General features: G+C 36.3%; 1 protein-coding gene across 1 annotated transcript in view; it reads left to right on the top strand.

Annotated features, from left to right (window-relative positions):
* LOC145227643 (dynein axonemal heavy chain 2-like) overlaps nucleotides 1–16,821 on the top strand; it is a 65,022-nt gene that overhangs the window by 37,650 nt on the left and 10,551 nt on the right. Inside the window, exons 40-66 of the mRNA XM_080092523.1 lie at nucleotides 117–244; nucleotides 747–899; nucleotides 1,450–1,575; nucleotides 2,150–2,368; nucleotides 3,011–3,265; nucleotides 3,892–4,032; nucleotides 4,857–5,015; nucleotides 5,670–5,822; nucleotides 6,075–6,166; nucleotides 6,479–6,677; nucleotides 7,200–7,424; nucleotides 7,795–7,899; nucleotides 8,717–8,905; nucleotides 9,042–9,258; nucleotides 9,954–10,103; nucleotides 10,511–10,678; nucleotides 11,110–11,252; nucleotides 11,662–11,819; nucleotides 12,144–12,276; nucleotides 12,750–12,889; nucleotides 13,059–13,188; nucleotides 13,657–13,854; nucleotides 14,180–14,321; nucleotides 14,690–14,796; nucleotides 14,994–15,209; nucleotides 15,856–15,946; nucleotides 16,333–16,499. Coding sequence (XP_079948649.1) covers nucleotides 117–244; nucleotides 747–899; nucleotides 1,450–1,575; nucleotides 2,150–2,368; nucleotides 3,011–3,265; nucleotides 3,892–4,032; nucleotides 4,857–5,015; nucleotides 5,670–5,822; nucleotides 6,075–6,166; nucleotides 6,479–6,677; nucleotides 7,200–7,424; nucleotides 7,795–7,899; nucleotides 8,717–8,905; nucleotides 9,042–9,258; nucleotides 9,954–10,103; nucleotides 10,511–10,678; nucleotides 11,110–11,252; nucleotides 11,662–11,819; nucleotides 12,144–12,276; nucleotides 12,750–12,889; nucleotides 13,059–13,188; nucleotides 13,657–13,854; nucleotides 14,180–14,321; nucleotides 14,690–14,796; nucleotides 14,994–15,209; nucleotides 15,856–15,946; nucleotides 16,333–16,499 — 4,304 coding nt within the window. The remainder of the gene's footprint in view (nucleotides 1–116; nucleotides 245–746; nucleotides 900–1,449; nucleotides 1,576–2,149; nucleotides 2,369–3,010; nucleotides 3,266–3,891; nucleotides 4,033–4,856; nucleotides 5,016–5,669; nucleotides 5,823–6,074; nucleotides 6,167–6,478; nucleotides 6,678–7,199; nucleotides 7,425–7,794; nucleotides 7,900–8,716; nucleotides 8,906–9,041; nucleotides 9,259–9,953; nucleotides 10,104–10,510; nucleotides 10,679–11,109; nucleotides 11,253–11,661; nucleotides 11,820–12,143; nucleotides 12,277–12,749; nucleotides 12,890–13,058; nucleotides 13,189–13,656; nucleotides 13,855–14,179; nucleotides 14,322–14,689; nucleotides 14,797–14,993; nucleotides 15,210–15,855; nucleotides 15,947–16,332; nucleotides 16,500–16,821) is intronic.

Genomic DNA, 16,821 nt, shown 5'->3' on the forward strand with positions numbered 1-16,821 from the left:
TTGGCTTTCATAAATGTTCCGAACTTTGTGTTAAACGTTCACCTAAATCTGCTTAGTAGGCATTACATTATTTGGTTTAAAATACAGTATTAAGTCAATTTCTCATTTCTCTCCAGGTTACGCTGGCCGCACCGAACTGCCTGATAACCTCAAGTCCATGTTCCGACCGATAGCTATGGTTGTGCCCGATTCTAACCTGATTTCTGAAATCATCTTGTTTGGCGAGGGATTTGGAAACTGTCGGGTGAGACATATATAGCTAGGATCGTTCAGTCCATTTTGTACTAATTTCAAGTGGCTTTTTCTGTAAGCTTATGGGCCTTCAACAAGATAGAAAACAACATTTCTTAGTACATATGGTATAGTGTTGTTGTAAATGTGTTTGACCACATCTATCCTTGGTCAGATATGTTGCGAGCAAACGTAGGCTGAGCCAAAAAACTGAGCAAAATCTGCTCATGCGAATACGGATAATTACATAATCCGGTTTAATCGCATAAAGATGTTGGGTAAACTAATTATGCTCCTTGTTTTTTAACTGTGAGTCTGAGGCATCGTTTGATTTTTCCAATGTTCAAACTCATTTAGTTAAAAACAAAAAAATTCCGAGAATTTTTTTGGATGGCGTTTTGCATCAATTAGTAAACTACCTGAAAATATTGGGATTGTGCTCTCGTCCGATTTTTAAGTTTTCGACCTGTTTTTCGATTTGTCCAGTTTTCTGGCAATGTTTCTGTTGTGTTCAGGCTTTAGCGAAGAAAGTGTACACGCTGTACTCGCTAGCGGTGCAGCAACTTTCCAAACAAGATCATTACGACTTCGGACTTCGTGCGCTGGTGTCAGTGCTGAGATATGCTGGTCGGAAAAAGAGAGCTAACCCTGATATGTCTGATGAGGAGGTAAATGAAACATTTAATTATTTTGAATCCTTCTCAGTTTTAATGATCCACTGTAACGCAGCTTACGTGGTGTGGATTTTTTTTTAGATTTTGAAAAACTCGATTTATATTTTAAACGTTCTGTCTTCGGCCTCGATTTTATGTTTCCTCACATAGTCAATTTGTCTGATTGGTTCGTTCATTGGACTCCTATACCTAAACGTAATTGATATACGAAAATGTAGCAAATTTACATGACATATGTATTTGCTGCCTAATATTTTTTTTTCAAAATTAAGCAGGTGGCCAAATAAGCTGCATATATTCAAGTTGTTAATTTAAAATCACTTACGAACGCAGCATAAATTTAACACATGAGAAACGTTTTTACAATGAAAGAAAGACTTTTTTCTTGTGTATGCATGCGTATTGAGCATGTAGTGTGAATTGGAATATGCAGCACAATTTTTTACATAAATTACATGGCAAATGCTTGAATTTAAGTACTGTACATATTTTATATTTATTCATGTTTTTCTTTACTTTTACCATACTACGTTGCTGTGCTTAGATTCTTTTGCTGGCGATGAAAGACATGAACGTTGCAAAACTCACATCAGTTGATGCGCCTTTGTTCAACGGAATCGTCAGTGATCTGTTCCCAGGAGTCGACACCCCTGTGATTGACTATGGAAAGGTATGAAATTTTGTTCCAAGATTTTGATATTTGACATTTTAAATGTAATCCCATTCCACACACAAAATGCATAGTTGTTGCTCTTTCTTATACCTTAACAATATGAGTTTTTTCAAACGTTTTAACCTATAGAAAGTAGCTATTCGGACCTAAATCGGTTGGCATTTGTTTGCAGACAATTGGGGCACATCATACACTTTGCCTGTGCATAGTTTATCCGGGGAAGCTTTAGACTGTGTAAACAAATTAACCAGCAAACTGAGGGTTGGGTAAATGCAAACCTTGTAATGTTAAAACAAGTTTGGAAACGTTTGTTTTAACGCTGAGATCAGTTAGATTTAGTATAAAGAACAGTAAAATAACATATATTTCGCTTATGCAAGTATCTTTACTGTCTTATTCTAATAAAAATCTTTTTCAATCAGCCTTAAAACAAACGTTTCCAAACCCAATACATAACATGAAAGGTGGAAATCGTTACAACAATGGTAACACAATTCCCAGAATGAACTTACGATATGTAATTAAAATAGAAAATATTTACAAAAAACGATAACATGAAGTGATCGTTCAGCTTCGTGACGCCATCAACAAGATTCTGACGCAACAGCAGCTGCAGAGCGACATAAACGTCATCCTTAAAGTGATTCAGCTGTACGAGACTAAAAATTCTCGCCACTCGGTGATGATCGTGGGTCAGAGTGGATCAGGCAAATCGGTCACGTGGCGAGTTCTGCAATCTGCTCTCTCGAAACTGAAGAAAGATAATGTACAGGGGTACAACATTGTCAGGGTAAGTTAAGTTAAATGTGGCTTATATTTTTTAAGACCATAATCAGGGCGGCAACTTTAAACGTAAATTGTAAAATTTTAAAAAATTTAAAAAGAAATTTAAATTATTGTGTGACTGAATTTAACCTTCAATTTGCGGTGGTTAAAAATAAGTTTAAAAATGTAATTTTCAATAAAATATTTCCGTTTTAGAACAAAAATGAATTTTTATCCTATCAAGTGGTTAATTGTTCGTGTTTCTTTAAATAGAACGAAGTGTTTTGAACTACATTTCTTGGTCATCTATTTCTTTTTCTCTCTTTTTTGTAGTCTTAACTGAGTATACATTCCAGTACATATTCGTTTGCAATAGATCTTAACTACGTAGTACATCCTATTCACATGACATACTTTTCTGATAAATAACTACAAGCCAATTTGTGTTGAAAAGGCGATTTCTTTTTTGCCCACTATATGTCAGAAAATTAATTTCAACCGGAGTAGAATAGAAACCACAAAACTGATAAATATAAAAATGTGCTACTACTCACTTTCCTTCGAAATCAGTTTTCCATTTTCATTGGAACAATATGTCAAGCGAAAAATCCTAAAACGTTCCCAAAATTTTGAAAACATAAAAAATAACCTTTATCCTCGACTGCAGGATTTTCCGATCAACCCGAAAGCTCTCTCGCTTGGCGAACTGTACGGTGAGTTTGACTTGAGCACGAACGAGTGGACTGACGGTGTACTCTCAAGCGTGATGCGAGTCACGTGTGCTGACGAAAAACCGGATGAGAAATGGCTTGTGTTCGATGGACCTGTGGACACTTTGTGGATTGAAAGCATGAACTCTGTGATGGACGACAACAAAGTCTTGACCCTGATCAACGGAGAGCGTATTAGCATGCCTGAGCAGGTGCGTGTCATGTTTTCTGTACTTTTTTATTATAAACTGACTATTGGAAGCTTATCATTATTATTGGCTTGATGCTTTCACATTGATACTGTGACTATTGGAAGTTCCCTAAAAATTTATTTACCCTTAACCAACCTTATTCAAATAGAATCAAAACTACAAAAACAATTATTTCAAGGACTACAGACACGGGTCACACACCAAATACACGTGATATCTGGATCGCTTGCTGTAGCAATCAGGAACAACGTATAAGTCAAAAAACTAAGTCAAATTAGCCGAGATTCTAAAACAGGCTACTTTATAATAAATGCTGGGCTGTGGTAAAATTTGATCATTTGCACTAAAACAGTGCAGTACCAGTTGCAATCGAAAAATGTGAATAGACGAAAGTGAATGTTTAAAAAAAAAATGTTGCAAGACGTCTTTTTAAAAAAACCTTAATTTTAAATGACCTTTTTCATGAAAGTGTCTAGAACTAAATTACGTTTTTGTTGACTTCGTTTTCTTATGACACTTACCGTTTGAAATCAGCACGTGTTTGATTCTCACATTAAAACAATAAACTTGCACTTGACATCATGCGTGTTGCGTCCTAGTTTTGTTAACCTCAATGTCTTCGGCAGGTCTCTCTATTGTTTGAAGTCGGGGATCTTTCTGTCGCTTCTCCGGCCACCGTCAGTCGATGTGGAATGGTCTACTTTGATTACAGTGATCTTGGTTATCAACCCTATATCAAATCGTGGCTGCAAAAGAAGAAACAAAAGGTTTGTAGCAGTTACTTTATGATTCGTTGCTGCTTGTCGAAGAAGCATACAAGTTTTTTTAAGCTGTTGGCAAATTACCGTAGTTGACCTTTTATTGCCAGCAAAATACAAACAAACTAAGAGTTGGTTGCAAAACTGAACATATTTGACTGTATACGCAAAACACCAAGCGATTATAACTGTTTTTAAATCGAATGATATTTTATTTATTTTTTTGCTGTTTTTTACCCTATTCTGTTTTTATTTTTGAACACTCGACATGCAGAACGTTGGTTAATTTTAAACAATGTTGAAAACCGTGCTTTCAGCTGCTGTTTCTTGTTAAAATTTCGAGTCTCTGTTGGTTTGTTTTGATTTCGGTCCGCGGTACAAATGTGTTTTTAAAAGAAAAAGCAACAATTTTCTAAAATCATGTCATCGAGGTCTGATTAAATCTTCTTGCAAAACCAAGGCGCTCACAACAGAAAAATAGTTGTGGCTAACAGATTAATCAAAACACATCTAATAAACTGAAGGTGATGGCTAGAATCAGAATTACAATTATTTCTGTGTGAAAGTATAGCGTATAGCTCCGAGTTTGTAAAAAACATTAAGTCATTTATCCTTATAATTTTTAGATAAATATGCTTCCCCTTCTCAGCGGTATCTTTTTCAAATAGGATTCTATTTGAATAACTTATTGTTTTTATGAACTTGAAACAATAAGCACAAGGTTCAATAAAGTCCTCATGCACCAAGCAACGAGCTGGAAGATTCTAGTTTTAAGTTGAATAGCCTATAAACTGGATATTTGTTTACCCTCAGACCAGTAAATACGTTTACAGGACTTGGTGATTATCCTGAACGAGTTGATCGAAAAATACTTGAAGAAAGTTCTAGAATTTAAGCATCACAGCTGCAATGAACTTGTACCAATCGCTGAAATTAACGGTGTGAGATCTCTTTGCAATCTCTTTGACACACTGGCTGTTCCTGAGAACGGGGTAAGTTAGGTTTGTCGTGGTTACCATAAAATAAATTGCTATTGGTTCACATATCAAAAAATTATGTCTTGGTCGGTTTTTTTCCGTGGATATTTAACGCCTTGTAATGATAAAAGTTGCGCTCCTTCTGTTTCTTCTATTTAGCTTGATGATGACAATAGAAAACTGTCGAAACGCTGCAATGTTTTACACTCAAATGTTGGCTTGTATCTTCTTGCTTAAAAATATCAATTTGATTTAGGTGTCGAAGTTTTTTGCTATTACATAATTTTTAATCCAGGCAAAATCGATGGCGGTATGCTAATGCTTAAATCAAAATAAATACTCAGATGGTCGCTATAAAACGTTTGTGCCTGGGAAATATACAGACTTGAGTAATTTAATTTAATCAAAAACATAACTGCCCGCGAATTTGTGTAAATAGAATACATCGTGCAGACGTTTTGACAATCACTGTTGTCGATTGAGAACCTGCACTGATGATGACAACAGTGATTGTTGAAATGTCTGCATGATGTATATATATTTTATACACAAGTTCTTTGTCAGTTATGTTTTTGATTAAGTTTTTATGCCGCATTTTGATTTTTAGAAAAAGTTATTGCCTTGTATATTTTTTTTATGTATGTTAACCACTAACTTTAATATCTTTAGGTAAATCCGACCGATACCGAAAATTATGCCCGCATGGTGGAGCTGTGGTTTATTTTCTCCCTTATTTGGTCAGTGGGGGCATCTGTGGATGAGGATAGCAGACGAAAACTCGACAACTTTCTGCGCGAAGTTGAAGGAAGTTTCCCAAACAAAGTAATGTTTTTCTCAGTGAATTTTGTGCAGACTTCACCGTTTTTATCGTACAAAAGGATTAAGTTAATGTGTTATGTTTTAATTGACTTAATTTGGATTACGTCATGTAATAATTAATGTAATATTGCATCATCAATTTTAGAAACTGTATTGGTAGGAAAAGGAACCAAAACATAGTATGTAGTTTTTTGTAAATATGTTACGCTGATATAAAAAAGTATTAAACATTTTCTAATTTGTTGTAACTTGCAGGACACAGTGTACGAGTATTACGTCGACCCGAAGAACAGAACGTGGGTGAATTTCGAAGAAAAATTGCAGAAAGGATGGAGATATCCACCTAAGTGAGTAGAATTTTGTTTGTGGTACAAAAATTCGGTATTTAGTGAGCCATAACAGCATTTATAACTTTGAATGTTTTTAGTGATATGAAAATCACGCATTACTCACAGAAAATTACACCTTTTCCTCATTAACAAGATTATTGAAAGTTAAAGTCCGTAGCTAAACAGTATTTGCAGCTTATCATTTATTGGCTCTATGCTTTTACATTAAACAGTATTTGCTTTGTATTTTTTGCTTTATTTTTTTTGTGCTTTTTCATTGGCTTAATGCTCGTATAAATCCAAGTTCTAAAGGTAATATTTCTTTTTTAGTGCCCCATTCTATCGCATCATGGTCCCCACTGTTGACACAGTGAGATATGACTTCATCGTGTCTTCTCTCATTAAATCCGGTTACCCAGTGTTGCTGGTCGGTCCAGTTGGCACAGGGAAAACATCTGTGGCACAAAATGTTCTAGACAAACTCGACGCAACGAAATACAGCACCCTCACAATTAACATGTCATCTCAGGTATTTCTACTGTTGTATTATAGACTCTAAAATCCTTAGTTAAAAGAGCGCCAACTTTGGTTAGGCTGCTGTTAAGGGTTCGAATCCCACCGCAGGCTAGGTTTTGTCTTTGATTTTTTACTAGTAGGAAAAGGCTTGGAAGGTCCTTTTTGGGTGTCAGTTGTTTTTATGACTGATTAAGGCTGGCCTTACAAATAAATATATACTTACAAACAACAATATTTAGCACACTCCTGCACATTAAGGGTCAACATTTTTCATATCTAGTAAAAAAATTGCCTTACATTCCACATTTTTGTTTACTCCAACACTAACATACAAACAAGTCAATTATACAATCTTGCATTGGTTTTATCCTATCGTTTTAAAATCACTTAAAAAGGGGTCTCGGGTCTTTAAAATACTTTACGTATATTATCGGCTGATCTGTTTTGAACTGTTTTCCTTATACTCGCTTTTGCATAATTTCCGCCAAATCTGTTGTATGTTTTATTTTTATTGTTTTTAATCTAAAATTTACAGACGACATCGAACAACGTGCAAGAGATAATTGAAAGCCGTGTTGAGAAGAGGACAAAGGGGGTATATGTTCCTCTGGGCAGCAAGAAAATGATAACATTCATGGATGACTTTAATATGCCGGCCAAGGACACGTTTGGAAGTCAACCTCCGCTTGAACTCATCCGACAATGGATCGACTACGGGTTCTGGTACGACAGACTAAAGCAGATCACCAAGCATACCAAGGTTTGTGAACACTTGTTAAAGTTTTTTACACTTTTTGTTTGTTTAAAGAAACTGTTACCAGAAAAAATGTAAAACACGTTGAAATTCCCAAGGAGTTCTGGTCGGTCTTTGTTTTATCTTAAAGAAAAAAAATGTTTAATCCGAAAAATTAACGAATCTGTAGGAATATTTAAAAAACAATATTGTAAGGCCACAATTTGTTTGTGCAAAAAGTTGTTTAATTTCACAAGAACGATTTGGCTGCGCAGTTTGCTTTCACTAGTTTCCTTAGTAAGTTTGTCAAATGTTAATGGGATTTTTTTAGCATTTGAGTCTGGAGTTTACTTTTAGTTTGGATAGGACGTTCTTGTAACTTTGTTTTTTGTCACAGGATATGTACTTGCTGTGCGATATGGGCCCACCAGGTGGCGGCAGACAGGTGATATCTCAACGACTTCAATCTCGATTCAACCTCATCAACATGACATTCCCAAGTGTAAGACCTCAAAAATGTTTATATTTTTTAACACTGTTACGGATTTTTATGAGTCTCTTTTCCTGAAGGTCAATGGTGTAACTCGGTAAATAGGATATAGAACAGTGGTTCCCAACCTTCCATGGACCGTGGCCCCCTAAAAGTGTCATTTTTGCCTCGTGGCCCCCTTCATGTAACCTTGTAAGTCCTGTGGCCCCCTTAAAATGTAAATGGCAAACTCGTGTGGAAATTGGATACTAATATCGGCTTTAAACGCAGGTCGAATAGAGTAAATAAGGGTCCGCATTCGTAAAAAGCCTCAATATAGACAAATCGTATGCAAAATAGTTGATTAAATTAGGGAATTTTTAGTGGGTGTTTCTGGTAAATCTACACCTGTGGCCCCCCTGAACACAGATCGTGGCCCCCCTGGGGGGCCATGGGCCCTGGTTGGGAACCACTGATATAGAACATATAAAATGGAAGAATATAGAAAAGCCACCTTTCTAGTTTTATCAAATCATATATTGTAAGTATTGGAATGTTTTCCTGGGTTAAAGCAATTTAGCAAATGTACTAAGAATGTTGGTAAACGATTCAATACCTAATAGTGCACAAAAACGGCTTGAAAATTGCTTACTGATATTGGGTTATTTAGGCTGCTGCCGAAGCTTATGAAATGAAGTATATTGTTTTTGTCTGGTATTTTGGGCAATATGTTTGTGTAAAATCCAACAATATGTAAAGTTAAAAAGTAGCAATCACGAACAGGCAGCACAGATGTCTGAAAAGGCTGCTTAAATAGCAATCCCCAAAATATATTTTAATCTAATTTTAGGAAACACAAATCAAGCGCATCTTTGGTACAATGATCAACCAGAAGCTTCAAGACTTCGAGGAAGACGTAAAACCGATTGGTGACGTCATCACCCAGGCGACGATTGACGTGTATAGATTGGTTGTGGAAAAATTCCTTCCCACACCAGCCAAGATCCACTATCTGTTCAACTTAAGAGATATTTCCAAGGTAAAACAACCTAAGACAAACACTTACTTAAGAGATATTTCCAAGGTAAAACAACCTAAGACAAACACTTACTTAAGAGATATTTCCAAGGTATATCTCTTTGCCAATAATAACATGCTCTCTTTCTATCAAACAGGTTTTCCAAGGTCTTTTGCGTGCACACAAAGACTTCCACGACACAAAACAGAGTATGACTCGTCTGTGGATCCACGAGTGTTTCCGAGTATTTTCGGATCGCCTGGTTGACGTGAAAGACTCCGAAACCTTCATTGGAATGATCAGCGATCGACTAGGGGCACTTTTCGACCAAACTTACCATAATCTTTGCCCGAACAAGCAACCTCCTGTTTTCGGTCAGTTTAAGAAATTATTTCATGAATATACACTAAGTGAATTTGCGTTGTGTTAAATGGTACTTGATTTCCTGGCAAAATACTCTATAACACGAGGAAAGTTTTTACAAAATGTTTTTGTACGTAAATCATTTGCCAAATGTCTTCCTGTAGTAGGCGTGTTCGTTATGCTAGGTACCTCCCTGAATATAGATAACTTAGGAATAATGTATTACACTTTAAATCAGGGGTGGGCAACCTGCGGCCCTTCATTAAAGGTTGTGCGGCCCGCAGAGACGCTTGGATTTCAAAAGTACTGGCAAGCGATTCCAATTATTACATATTTTTGAGCTAATTAATGCGCCTGATGCTAGTTTTCTGCGATCTGGCAAAATGTGGTTAGAATCAAATACGAATTATACTTGTAGTTAAGCATATTTGGTAAGAAACAAAGCAAAATCACTTTGTGTTATGCACATGTGCGGCCCTCGATCCAATTTTGACATTTATAATTGGCCCTTCAGTAAAAAAAGGTTGCCCACCCCTGCTTTAAATTAAAACAAATGATTTTTTTAAATGTTCCTTTTGTCTATTTATGATCCACCTTTTGTCTATCTTAGACCGCGTTTCAACTAATTAAAAGATATTTAAAAGACTTTGGCCGAGCATCAAGACTCAATTTTCAACCTAATCACATAATTTATTTTTCTAAACAGGGGATTTTCTTAACACAAACGAGGTATACGAGGATTTGAACGACTTCACGTTGGTCAAGAAATACATGGAAGATCAGCTCGAAGATTATAACATGACTCCTGGGGTGGTTAGCATGGACCTCGTGCTTTTCAAGGATGCTATCGAACATGGTATAGTGATACAGTACAGCTGTCTTGTATTCTAACGTTTCTAAAACGTGATTTATTTGGTATCTTGTTTGTCGATTGGTATTTTTGTTAGTCATTTAAAAAATATTTGGGATTCGCAAAAACCATTTAACGGTAAAATAAATTACATTAATACATCAATTTTGAATAGATGACCCGAAATGAGATGTCAAAAATCGGACTAAATGTCATCCCATTTGAAAAAAAAATTAATGTCCTATCCTGACAAAGTTCCAGCTTCACGATTACACAACTAATTTAATTGCAAACCACTATAAATCTAACAATGAACACATTTACCTGTTATTCAACCTGCGTCAGTTACTATGCGTAAACATTTTCTATAACTTATGCTTCTGACTTTAACCTGCATTAACCTCTCTGTGCAGTGGCGCGTATCGTTCGCGTCATCAGACAACCACGTGGTAACATGCTCTTGATCGGAATTGGTGGATCCGGGCGCCAGAGTCTCTCCCGATTGGCTGCTTACGTTTGCGAATACAATACTTTCCAGATCGAAGTCTCGAGACATTACCGAAAAACTGAATTTCGAGATGGTAAGTCACATGTGTAGTGTTTATAAACCGAGTCACTAATCAAGTCGAGTCATTCCACAAATCGAGTACATCTTAATAACTCGAGCCTCAGATACGACACTGTGGAGTAAAAAGTCGTAAATCATTAACAATTTAGAACTTTATACGAAAAAAATTTAATCGGATATTTCAGTATTTCAGTATTTCAGTATTTCAGTATTTCAGTATTTCAGTATTTCAGTATTTCAGTATTTCAGTATTTCAGTATTTCAGTATTTCGGTATTTCGGTATTTCGGTATTTCAGTATTTCAGATAATGTCGATTTTAAAAATGGTTAGTAAAAAAATACGTATGAACTGTGCAGTTTTGGTGTCTGCGTAAGGTCTAGTCTAGAATGTTATCTGGAGGGCGACGTTCTGGACTAACTTGTCTTCTGTTTGATGTTTATTAGATTTGAAGCGCCTGTACTTCCAAGCTGGCGTGGAAAACAAGCCCACTGTGTTTCTGTTTACGGACACACAAGTAGTGGAAGAGATCTTCCTCGAAGACATCAACAACATTCTCAGCAGCGGAGAAGTCCCCAACTTGTACAAGGTAAACTCGTCAACCACAGACCATAGCAACCTAAGCACTATAGATTAAGCCTTACTCTAACCAGAGTACCGATTGTTTCACTCGTTTCTATACTACAACCAATCCAACTCGCGTATTGCATGAAATTGGGTTTGAGGCGGTCTGAATTACGATTCGTGATTATCTAAAGACCTGCTTAATTGAATGTTTTTTTGTCCAATAAATTCAGCACTTTTAAAGTGTGACACTAGGAACGTTATGGTTTGTAAAGGGTAAAACATGGCAAACAGTTAGGTCGTTCCATCAGGTGGGGTTTCTAATCGGCCAAATCGCAATTTTGTCTTTTTAATAACTGTAAAGCTGTTATAGAAGTTTTTTTAACAAGGACCCAACTTGTGTCTCCCAAAACCAATCTTATGTTTGGTTGCAGCCTGACGAGTTTGAGGAGGTTCGCAACGCTTTGGAGGCCGACGCGAAAAAGGACGGAATCGCCGAAACAACAGACGCCATGTTCCGGTATCTCATTGACCGAGTTCGCAATAACCTCCATGTTGCTTTGTGCATGAGTCCTGTTGGCGATACATTCAGGTATGTTAATATTGGCCATACGCGTTTTTTAACAGCACTTCGCTTTTTCCACTTAAAAAACACGTACTGTGGTTGAAATGTGGCCATATTTCGGTTTGTCCTGTTTTTTTGTGTTATAATTTAAAAAATGTAGTTTTTCTTAAAAAATTTGAATTGTTTTTATCTTTTTTAGAATAATTAAAGTGTTGATATCAGTTTAAACGTCACTTCACAAATGGGTCAATAATGATCTTGTTTTTTACATCGCATTTTCCACTTAGTCTTTATGTTTGTTGTATTTTATGATGCGTTTTGTATGTTATATTTTTTTCTGATGACTTTCAGAAACCGGATTCGGCAATACCCAGCTTTCGTTAACTGCACAACGATTGATCTCTTTACCGAGTGGCCTCACGATGCCTTGCTTGAAGTGGCGGAGAAATACCTTGAAGGAATGGATCTTGGTGAAGGAGAGGACGTACGTTAAATTTCTGCACCAAAACTTATTGAAACTCATACTTAAAACTCAGACTACAATATCAAACAAAAGGCTCTTTTAGGCATAAGTGAAAAGCACAGGTCTTTATTGTTTGCTAGCACATATGACTTTCAGTGATTTTATGAACCGTGAAAAATGGTTTTATAGTGAATATGAATACATTGTCTGTATTACTAATATAGTAGTCAATGTCAAAAATTTTGTACGATATTGTAACACAAGTCCTCTGTGATCTATTCATTTAACGTCGCTACGGTTATTGTCTAGAAATTCCAACGTTGTAACATTTTATCGCAAATGTGTCCTTAACATGCATGTCAAAGAGCCTGTGTGGGTTTGTACGTGAAACGCCAGACTGACAGGCTTCAGTCGCCGGTTCGAATCCCATTACATCAGTGTCTTGCAAGAAAACGCTGATTTAGTTTTGAACCTTGTAAAATTTGTTGACGCAGATGAACAAGAATGTTGCCAAGATCTTTGTCACGATGCACCGTTCGGTGGTGACGTCATCAGAAAAGATGCTCTTCGAGTTGAAACGTCACAATTACGTCACGCCGACGAACTACCTCGAACTTGTGTCAGGATACAAATCGTAAGACGAAAAATTTATCTATCAAAATACAACTTACAATAACTTTATTTAACCCCGTTTGCTTAATGTAAGTAGTTTTTTTAGTTTTCATTTTGAAGTCAATCTACCAGTTTTTGATGCCAAATTTAGAATTTAGATTCATATATCCAATTTATTTTTTCCCTTTCAGGTTGTTATCTGAGAAACGCAAGGAGTTGGGTGATCAGGTTTCGAAGTTGAGAAACGGTTTGTTTAAAATCGACGATACTCGTTCTAAGGTGGAAGCGATGTCCATTGAACTGGAAGAAGCAAAAACAAAGGTAAAAAAGTTGCTAAAATAGAGCTAATTCGACAGGGATTTCACAAAAAAACCAGATGTGTTGCCTGTGTGCGGCGCATGTCAAAAATATTGCACTAGCAATGACCCGAGTCTTGCAAACTTTACTCGGGTCTTTCCCAATGCAATAATACTACAATGTAAAGTACTCGGATCAAGAACTGCTGCATGCGGTTCCCAAAAAAAAACCTGTTGCATCTTAGATAATCACTCAAATCAATACGATTTAATAATGAACAAACCGCAATTATTGGGAGTTCTGTAACAAAAGTTGCGAATTTCGTCAATTAAAAAACACTTCCCAACATTCCGAATAGGGTTCATTTTTTTCCTCCAACGCTACATTTTTTTACATTTAGCCAATTAAATTAGCCAGTTTTTTCGACATACGTGTTGCTGCTGGCATTGCTGATTTTTTTCAAACACACTCAGCCATTTCTTTCTCCATCAGGTGGCGCAATTTCAAAAGCAGTGCGAGGAATACTTGGTGGTAATCGTACAGCAAAAACGTGAAGCCGACGAACAACAGAAATCTGTGGCCGCTTACAGCGAGAGAATTGCTGCTGAAGAGGTCAAGTGCAAGCAAATGGCCGACAATGCACAGAGAGACTTGGATGAAGCACTTCCTGCACTGGAAGAGGCTAAAAAGGTGATTGGCTGTGATCTGATTAGTAGTGGAAAATACCAATGATAAAAATTAGATACAAAGAGAATTTCGAAAAAAGGTAATTTTGTTGGCTTTTTTCTGATTATTAAAAAAAAGTATTTCTTCACAAATTCCTGTGATTTACTTAAATATTTTCTGCCTGATGCCAAAAAAAGAAAGATAGAAACATTTTTTTAAGTATTGATATAGACACCGATCACGATTATTGATGATTGAAAGTTGTTGCAAAACCCGCAATAACAATATTAGGGCATTTTTCTGATCTCTCTTTTCAACTTTTCGGTTAGATTTTACCTTCACCTTGCAGGCTCTTGAAGCTCTCAACAAGAAAGATATTACTGAAATCAAATCGTACGGTCGTCCACCTGCATTAGTGGAAATGGTGTTGCAAGCTGTCATGATACTCAGAGGCAGTGAACCCACGTGGGCTGAGGCAAAGAGACAACTCGGTATATACAAAGAGGCTTTTTTAAACCTCAATCGATGTGCTTGACGGGAGTTGTTTTTAATTGAATCTGTTAGCATTAACGGCACAGAATATGAGAAATTTTTATGTCAATGACATTTCTTGTAAATTAATTTTAAACAATTTTCTTGTAATTTTATTAAAACTGCAATTTGATACAAAACAAATCCACCGCACAAAACTCATTTGATATCTCGTAAAATGTTAGTCATGCATGTTAAGTGTTGACCATAAACGTATTGGCACGCATTTCGATTAGGGTACCAATTAATATCCAGTGACACATTGTCCATTATTCCACAAGACTTTATTTCAACAAGAATTTCATTGTAAATCAATTTTGAATTCTAGGCGACGGAAACTTTATCAAGCAGCTGATTAATTTTGACAAGGACAATATGTCAGACCGTGTTTTGAAGAAGATTGGTCAACAGTATTGCGCCCACTCTGAGTTTAAGGTGGATGATTGCACATGACGAAATAAATGAAAAGTTTTTTTAAAATTTTCCTTGATTAAGCTAAAGTCCGAAACCGACTGTACGACTAATAAATGAATTTTGGGAAGTTTATAGCCAAATGCTACGTTATAGTGTATTTAACTTATTCTATAAGGTACGAAAACACTTAAAAAGAAAAAAAATATATGTACAAACAGCCTGACAACGTCGGTCGCGTATCGTTCGCCGCTCAATCACTCTGTATGTGGGTAAGAGCCATGGAACTGTACGGGAGGATCTACCGCGTGGTGGAACCAAAGAGACAGAGACTGGAGGCTGCTTCAGAACAGCTAAAGGAAAAGCAAGCTTCATTGGATGATGCCAAACGAAAACTGGCGGAAGTAACTGAAAAGATGGAGAAATTAAAGAAAGAGGTATGTTTTTGACCAAATAAACTTTTCTCTAACTTTTCTTTGTGAACTATAAATTTGTTTATTATGAGTTTAAATAAGTTTACTTTAAACCAGTGGTTCCCAACCTTTCGTTGACCGTGGCCCCCTAAAAGTAACTTTTGGGCCTCGTGGCCCCCTTCAAGTAACCCTGTATGACATGTGGCCCCCTTAAAAATGTAAATGACAATCTCATGTTGGAATTCGGTTCTAATTTCGACTTTAAACAGGTCAAATAGAATAAACAAGCATCGATAATTGTAAAAAAACTCAATATAGATAAATAGTATGTGAAATAGTCAATTAAATTAGGGAAGAAAGTTAAAAAGGAAATGGATTTTAGTGGGTGTTTCTGGTGAATCAACACCTGTGGCCCCCCGGAACACATGTCGTGGCCCCCCTGGGGGGCCCTGGGCCCTGGTTGGGAACCACTGCTTTAAACCCTTATTTGTTGTGTAATGGCAAAATGTCCAGAATTTTTTGGTGTAATCGGGTCCGAATTAACCGTAAATCATTTGTACCTCAAGTTTTGTCCGAACTAGGCGAAATCCGGATTAACAGAATCCAGTTTAACCGATGTTGACTGTATTTCATAACGTTACGAGATTTAAGTTTCACCTGTTTTGAACAGTACGAGGAACGTCTGGCACAGAAAGAAGACTTGAGACGTAAAGCTGAACTCACAGAGTTAAAGCTAACAAGAGCTGGAAAGCTGGTTGCAGGTTAGCCTAGATTCGTGAGAAATATCAATGCGAAAACTATTTTTACCCATAGTTTTTCGTTTAGGGTCGCTACCTTGGCCACGAACTTTATAACTGATTAACACCTAACAACTTGAGTTATCACTGGTAAAAAAATACTGATAAAACTTGAGTAATGTTTTAAAAAGGGTTAAGTAATAAATAACTCCGTTTTATGCTACTTCTTTGGCAATTTTTATTTGTATTTCAACGTATTTTTAATGAGGAAAATAACGACCCAAAAGAAGTAAAAAGCGACATGTTTTATTTTTCAAGCCGTCAAATGGGCCACATCAATTTTATCCGTTTATAACCACTTGAGCCAAATACCATGTTGATAAAAAAGTGCTTTTTTGTGGCGTGACAAGGTTTGGCTGGCGAGAAAATTCGTTGGGAAGCATCAGCTGAGAGCCTAGAAGAATCGATGAAATATCTGGTGGGTGATTGCTTGGTGGCATCAGCTTTCCTCTCATACATGGGACCTTTCCTATCTAACTACAGAGACGAGATGGTTGACAAAATTTGGCTTCAGCAGGTTGGTGTGCTGAGTTAATATCTGATATTATTTATCGTCTCAAAAAACAACTTTAAAAATAAACAAAAAGTAAAATATTTTGCCCATAAAAAAATTTCTTAATTTATAATTTACCTTTCTACCATTTACAGTACAGATTTCATATTAGAAAAACACACGTGCAAATTAGTGTGAAAAGTGTGAAACAATGAAAGAAAACAAAATGTGTCTTGTTTTTTTCGTTGATATTTATGAGTTTCATAATCCTTCTAAGTTCTATGCTTAAAAATTCGACAGTTTTATCAAACAAGCGAATACTTGTAAAATTTGAAACACGATTTCT

This window comes from Phallusia mammillata, chromosome 5 (assembly GCF_965637545.1).
Source record: "Phallusia mammillata chromosome 5, kaPhaMamm4.hap1.1, whole genome shotgun sequence".
NCBI lineage: Eukaryota > Metazoa > Chordata > Ascidiacea > Phlebobranchia > Ascidiidae > Phallusia > Phallusia mammillata.